Raw genomic sequence first — 7,666 nt, forward strand, 5'->3', positions numbered from 1 at the left:
CCTCTTCTTGGACTTCTCCAGTGCCTTTGATACCATCAGGCCCCCTATACTTCAGGACAAACTGAACAGAATGGGAGTGGACCCCTATCTGGTAGGCTGGATCAGAGACTACCTCACTGACAGGCCACAGAACATCAGGCTGAAGGACATCATGTCTGACACTGTGGTCAGTAGCACTGGAGCCCCCCAGGGCACAGTGCTGGCCCCTTTTCTCTTCACCCTGTACACCTCGGACTTCTGATACAACTCGGAGCTGTGTCAGATGTAGAAGTACGCAGATGACACAGCCATCGTTGGAGGAGAGGACGACACTGGACAAACTGTTGGACATTATTAACGATGCCAGCCACCCCCTGCACATCGTCATCAGCAACCAGAGGAGCCAGTTCAGTGAAAGGCTGCTCCTTCCCAAGTGTCTGACCAGCAGGCTCAAGGACTCCTTTGTCCTTCATGCCATCAGAGGAAATAGGGCAGTGAGGACAATACATACATACATACACATACACACCTGAACACACATGAATACCTGGACACTTTAACACTTGACTCAACACTGACACTTTTGACTGATAATTTATGGTAAATGTCTTTTTTTATGTGTTTTTATAGCCAAAGGTTCTTATTGTTATTGTTATTATTATTATTATTATTATTACTAGTTTTATTACTGTTATAATTGTTATATTTATACTGTCTTTTATACTGTATTCTTTCTAAAACTGATGCTGGAAATTTCAAAGAATGTTTAAAGAATTCATTCTGGCAACAAATAGCCAAATGGTTAAAAAAAGAAACACTCAGTAGAAAAGTAAAATTAATATTTTTTGTTTTTTACTGATCTGACAAACAAAAAAAGCAAAAGATAAAAAAGAAGAAATAAAACTGAAAAACTATCTTTAAAAAAAAGCAAAAAATATGCAATTATTTTTTTTCATTTGTCTATCAATATGTTTTTTATTTTGATTCATATTTTTTAACCTGTTTTTTCACTTTTCAAAAGTTTAATTACAGTTTTTGATCTCTTGTTTGTCTTCTATCAGCACTCTTCCTGTGGTCTGGAACTCCAGGCAACCATATGTAGAGGTTCATTCCTTGATGCAGCAGGCCCAGGTTCAACTCCAACCTGTCACTTTTCTGCTTGTCATTCCCCCTCTCTCTCAATAAAGGTCTGAAAATGCATTAACAAATAATCTTTAAAAAAATAGTGCATAATATAAGTTTTAAATCTAGAGATTCTGCAGATTAAATAGTGCTTAGCAGTAAAACTATAGAGACATTAGTAATTTAGATAAAGATATTTTACACATTGGCCCTGTTTATAAGTTAAGCATGTCATTGATAGATTGCAAAACTTTGTGTTTCTATGCCAACATAGAAATGATGATGGATGATGGATGGATGGATGGCTTTGTAACAGACCAAAGATGAATGTACTGTGTGCCAGGCAGAAAATGAAAAAAAACAACTTTGCATTCAATTACTTTATTACTTAATTACTGAAATAGTGCAGAGAGGACAATACATACATATACATACATACACAAACACACCTGGACTCACATAAATACCTGGACACTTTAACACTTGACTCAACACTGACACTTTTGACTGATAATTTATGGTAAATGTCTTTTTTGTGTCTTTTTATAGCCAAAGGTTGTTATTGTTATTATTATTATTATTGTTATTATTATTATTATTATTATTATTACTATTTTTATTACTGTTATTCTTGTTATCTTTATACTGTCTTCTATACTGTATTCTTGCTAAAACTGTTGCTGGAAATGTCAATTTCCTTGTGGGAGTCATCCCAAAGGATTAACAAAGAGAAGTCAAAGTCTAAGTCTAAAGAATTCATTCTGTTAACAAATAGCCAAATGGTTAAAAAAAGAAATACTCATTAAAAAATATGAAAGAAATCTTTTTTTTTTCACTGATCCAACAACCAAAAAAGCAAAAAACAAAAAAAGATACAAAAAAACTGAAAAACAATCTTTAAAAAAAGCAAAGAATATGCAATAATATTTTTCATTTATCTATGATTTTTTTTATTTTTATTTATATTTTTTAACCTGTTTTTTCACTTTCAAAAGTTTATGTACAGTTTTTAATCCCTTGTTTTTCTTCTATCAGCACTCTTCCTGTGGTCTGGAACTCCAATGTCCCCCAGTTGAGCACATTCCCTGGTGGAAACGTTACATGGTGCATGTAGTTCTGGATCTCACATGGGGAGAGGGTGTAGTCCCACATGTGGACATCAGACATCATGCCAACGAAACACTGTTGCACGTCAAACCCCCCACCATGGTTATCCTGCTCCTGTAAATTTCAGACATATGCGATATTAGCTATATTGTATAATGCCTTGTTCTTTCTGATGTATTGATTGAACACATACAGCAAATATGGAATAGGACATTTGAGGAAATATATATAATTTCCGCAATATATAATATTTGTAAAGACTGGTATTAATCTTCTCATCTAACTCTGCAAAAAAAATGCTAAAAATATGTACCTGTCCTAAAACAATTATAATGGGCCCGTTGATGCTGGATCCAGAGCTGATGAACTTCCTACTTGAGGGCTTTCCATCTAACCACAGTTGGCCCAGTCCAGACTCAGAATCCCATGTGGAACAAATTGAGTGCCACGTGTTCAATTTATAGTGCTGCTCCATAAAGTCAACACCTTTATTCTTGACATAATAATTATACGTATTGCCTGAAACACTGTTGAAAATCAGCAATTCATTTTCAGAACCAGGTGTGGTCAAAGAGAAAAGGCCATGATCTCTGTTGAGGTCTGTAAAGAACCTGGAATTAAAAGACATACAGTACATGATTATTTTTACTGTCAGAGATATGGTGAGTTGTATGAATCATTTTGCTTTATCAACACTACCTGAGACAGACAGTTACAGCCCTCAGAACCTGTCTTGATGTTGTCAGCCTCACATGAGCTGAGTTAGATGGTTCCGGAAAGGTGAACATTTTACCTGACAAATCTTTAAAAAAAAAAATTAATTCTAAATCAGCATTTGAAAAGTAAATAATATAGTAAACCAACTAATTACACAATAGCCAAAAAATACAATCATTGGATTCAGTTGTTTTGACACAGGACATACGCTGAAGATAAAAATCAAAACACTCGATTAATTGTGATTAACTCTGGAGCATGTTGAATTTACTGGATACTACTTTCTCTGCGCTACACTACCTGCCCGCCAAGAAGAGTGAGCATAAAGGCAAAAATCAAATGAAAACAAGCTTCTGCAAGTCAGATACACTTGTATCTTTCTTATAATGTTTCATGTCGACATTCCCTTTTGTTCAATTATTAAGGTATTTTTTTACCTTGAGGAGAGGCAGCACATAATGTCAGCATCACCATTAGAAGAAACAACGCCATCTAATACAAAGATAAATGGAACAACAATAACAACAATAATACATTCACTACCAGTGTGACACACAGTAGACTGCAAATAAGTGTACTGTTTTCTAATCTATGTTAAATTCCTTTATTTTGTTATGTATATCAAGCCTTGATCTTACCTCGAATCATGTATCAGAATCTTGATTGCACCAGTGTAGGCCTATGAGATTATGTGTTTTATACTTTGGCTGCTTCCTCATTGCGGTTATTAGCTGTTGTTTTTTCTTGTCTTCTTCCTTGTACGCAATTTATGGCTTCAGATTCCAGTAATTTGCAAATGTAGAATATTAACTGAGGGCTCATAAACTGTCTTATAAGGCATATTACACTTATCAAAATAGACTTTAAACTGCTAAGTCACTATACAAAATTAAAAAATAGCAAGATAAGACCAAGCCGTTACAAAGAAAATTGAATATATCAGTAATGAATATGTATAAAGATATGAATAATCTAAAATATGCTATACACAAATATTTGAATTGAAGATGTGAAATGCAAAAGAAATATGATGAATAAATGTGCTAAATAAATTATTGTAGAAGTCCACGTGAGCCGTCTGTCCTTCTTGTGGGAGTCGAGGAAGTGAGATAAAGTGAGATAAAGCTTTACTGCCAGATGAGACCACTGATAATGGAACCTAAAGATTATAAATCATCTTGTCGGGACTGTCTGTGCCATTCATTTCATGGCAATCTATCCATATTATTTAAATCAAAACCACAATTTTCAACCTGCTGGTGACACTACAGTAGGCAAGTGAGTCAGGTAGTCATCAGGTAGTCATCAAGTTATGGAATGCATTGTCTACAGACCATAAATGTTTGTACAAAATTTCATAGGGGAACATGGTAAACATTTTGATTTGCGTAGCATCAACATGTTACCCTTGTGAGCAAGTTAGCATGGTTACAGTAGCATTTAGCACTATGCACCATTGTGCCAAAGAGCAGCCTCACGGAACCACGCATGGCTGTAACTCTCTGTCTTGTTATATTCTAAATAGAGCCATATAGAAATAGAAATCCAATAGAAAATAGAAAAGCCAATAGAAACCTCCATGCCTAAATATTTGAACTGCTTAACAATAGGGATGTTAGCAGGGATTTAATTTTAAAGCCTGATAAGTTTTCATACTCCTCACATAATGATAGAAGGTGAAGAAGAGAGTTAGAAGCAAAAAAAAACGTTGTCCGTTGCAAATATTGAGTGCTGATGCTGTGTATTACAAAGGCATATTAGTGACACCATAATCAATTGGTGAATAGCTTGAGCCAGAGGCTTTAGAGAGAGGACTCAAGGGGCAGCCTTGGCGGGAAGATCTAGAAACTCGAAACAAAGAGGAGTTGAGGGGTTAGAATACAGAACTTTAATATACCAAGAAAAGTGTTACCAAAGCCCATCACCTCTAAGACTGACTTTAGAAATGACGACTCAAGTCTGCTAAAGGCTTTCATTGCGTCAAAAGAAAGCAGTGACATTGGGGTCTTACTGTCTTCTGCCGCATCAACAATGTGGAGAAGGCGTCTAACATCATCTGCTGCCAGTCTCGTTTATTTGACTCCTGTTTGGTCAGAGTTCAATATATTTGACATGTGGAACTCCAAACGATGGGCTAAGAGGTTTACAAAGATTTTTTAATCTGAGTTGAGCAGGCTCAGAGGTTGATAGCTAGAGCATTATGTAGGATCCTTATCCTTTTTCAAGAGAAAGGAAATAAAGACTGTTAACATTCTTGCAAATTCGCCCTTCTCAATAGAGAAGTTGAACATGTCCAAAAAGAATGGGCCCAGTTGTTTCCAAAATGTTGCATACAATTCAGAGGGAATCCCATCAAAACTTGGTGATTTTGCCTTTTGCATGCTCTGTACTGCCACCCTTAATTCTTCTAGTGACTGACTCCTCTGCTGATAATTGAGGCAAGTCAAGCTGATACAATCAGCTTTCACAGTGGGTTTTATCCAAATTAACCTTCGATTTATACAAATTGGAAAAAAAAGTCTGAACGGATTTATTTATTCCAACAGGTCAGTAGCTCAGTTCTAATATTACCATCTGAAGATTTAATGGCGGGAGTATCTGCAAAATAGTCACTGGACCTTAATCTCATGGCAAGTAGATGACTAGGTCTAGTACCCTGAAAGTAATAGCGCTGTCTCGTTCTAAGAATTAGAAATTCAAATTTGTTACAGAACGTTGTTTATTTCTTTATTGACTAGTGATTGTTCTAAAGCTATTTTGTCAATAAAATTAGTGACTTGGCTTTGCGCACATCAGAGCAAGATAGTATGTTATCAGTCCCAATAAAACCTTTTATCGCATCCTCAAACGTCAATGCCCTTCGAGTATAAATAAAGGTTAAATTAATAAAATGAAATGTGTTTATCTTCTATCAACACTTTGTAATCTGGAACTCCAGCACCCTCCTTTTGAGCACATTCCCTGGAGGGGAGCCAACAGATCATCCACGTAGCTCCGAGGCTGGAGTCCTACATGTGGACATCAGACATCATTTCAACAAAAGACTAAAAGATTAATGTAAAAGCCTCCTCCATGAGAACCTTGCTCCAGTAGAGATTTGCAGATAAAGAGCATTACTATGGTATAATATAATAATAATGTTATTCTTTTAAAGGCTTTTTAAAGGACCTGGCAGAAAGACAGTCTGTATGTCACTGTTTTTAAATTGATTTAGGACCCAGGTTTTTCATGATGACATTGTTGTTTGAATAAGAGTGAAAGTGTGTTTATGTATTTACCTGTGAGTGTCTCTGTGTCTATTTGAAACCGTGCTGCTGCCACTTGCCAGGACACTCTTGTAAAAGAGATTTTTAGTCTCAATGAGTTTGTTTTTATCCTGGTTAAATAAAGGTTTGAATTAATGAATGAATGGATACAGGGCTACCGGATAGCTTAGTTGGTAGAGCAGGCGACCATATGTAGAGGTTCATTCCTTGATGCAGCAGGCCCAGGTTCAACTCCAACCTGTCACTTTTCTGCTTGTCATTCCCCCTCTCTCTCTCCCATTTTATTTCTTCAGCTGTCCCGTCAATAAAGACCTAAAAATGCACTAAGAAATAATCTTTAAAAAAATAGTGCATAATACAAGTTTGAAATCTAGAGATTCTGTATATTAAGTAGTGCTTTGCAGTAAAAGTAAAGAGACAGTATTAATTTAGGTAAAGTTATTTTACACAATTGCCCTGTTCATAAGTTAGCGTGCTATTGATAGATTGCAAAACTTTGTGTTTCTAACAACATAGAAATGATGATGGATGGTAGATGGATGGATGGCTTTGTAATAGACTGAAGATGAATATACTGTTTGCCAGGCAGAAAAGGAAAAAAAAAAAACTTTGCGTTCAATTACTTTATTACTTACTTACTTTAATTAATTAGTCAATTTAAGTGTCTCTGTTTTGCTATGCAAATCATGCCATGATGTTACCTTAAATTGTTCAGGATTCTGTGTGCAACAAGGAATGAGATTATAAGTTATAGGCTAAACTTGCTGCTTCCTCATTGATGGGTATGGACTTTGTGTTTCTGTATCCTTTTTGGTGCTGGGTCTGAGTATGGATCTTGTGAAAGGGTTTTCCCATCATTTCTGTGGACTCAACCGATTTCACACTTGTGTTTTTTTTTTCTTTGGAGTGCTGTGTGGTTACTATTAAAAAGCTCAAAGTAAGAGCTACAGACCAACTGCAGTAGATGATATAGATAAATGAAATTATAATTGCATTTTTTGAATATACCTAAACATTGGGGAGCGATCCATGGGCTACAACGAATAGAGAAATGACCAAAAATGACAACAATTGCACTAAATGTTTTCATGCTACTCAAAGTAAAAAATCCAACAAATCCCATTTGTAAAATATAGATCTTAAATGATTCCGAAGATGGAAGACAAGCTGTGAGGCTGGTTCTGTGTGAGGTTTCCTGTTTGTCCCTCTGGATGTGTTCGCTGAGGGGAACAGCTATGACTCACATGCTGACAACAGTAGATTTTGTATCACTAAAAAACCACAACATCCTATTGTGAGGCTGATGGCTAAAGCTAACCCACTCTTCTATTGAGGGAGTTGAGGTTTAAATAAGTTGGTAACAGTAGGTGAAGCAACGTTTGCAAATAGTGAAATTTTCCAAAATAACCCATCAATCTAAAAGCTTTGACCATCTCTATATGAACTCTATACACGTTGCATATAGAGTTCATAGC

At 35.9% G+C, this 7,666-nt stretch overlaps 1 protein-coding gene and 1 long non-coding RNA gene across 2 annotated transcripts in view; both read right to left on the bottom strand.

Annotated features, from left to right (window-relative positions):
• The window catches only part of LOC116690923 (uncharacterized), a 21,541-nt gene extending 15,526 nt beyond the window's left edge, over positions 1-6,015 (bottom strand). The window contains exon 1 of the long non-coding RNA XR_004332390.1: positions 6,006-6,015. This is a non-coding gene — a long non-coding RNA (uncharacterized LOC116690923). The remainder of the gene's footprint in view (positions 1-6,005) is intronic.
• LOC116690920 (C-reactive protein) lies at positions 1,652-3,631 on the bottom strand. Its single transcript, XM_032518146.1, has 5 exons — positions 3,564-3,631; positions 3,363-3,417; positions 2,908-3,010; positions 2,522-2,819; positions 1,652-2,322 (listed from the first exon to the last, which is right to left on the bottom strand). The coding sequence occupies exons 2-5, from the start codon at positions 3,415-3,417 to the stop codon at positions 2,098-2,100; spliced, it is 681 nt and encodes a 226-aa protein (XP_032374037.1). The 5' UTR covers positions 3,564-3,631; the 3' UTR covers positions 1,652-2,097.
• Positions 6,016-7,666: the final 1,651 nt, after the last annotated feature.

Source organism: Etheostoma spectabile, chromosome 6, assembly GCF_008692095.1.
Source record: "Etheostoma spectabile isolate EspeVRDwgs_2016 chromosome 6, UIUC_Espe_1.0, whole genome shotgun sequence".
Lineage (NCBI taxonomy): Eukaryota > Metazoa > Chordata > Actinopteri > Perciformes > Percidae > Etheostoma > Etheostoma spectabile.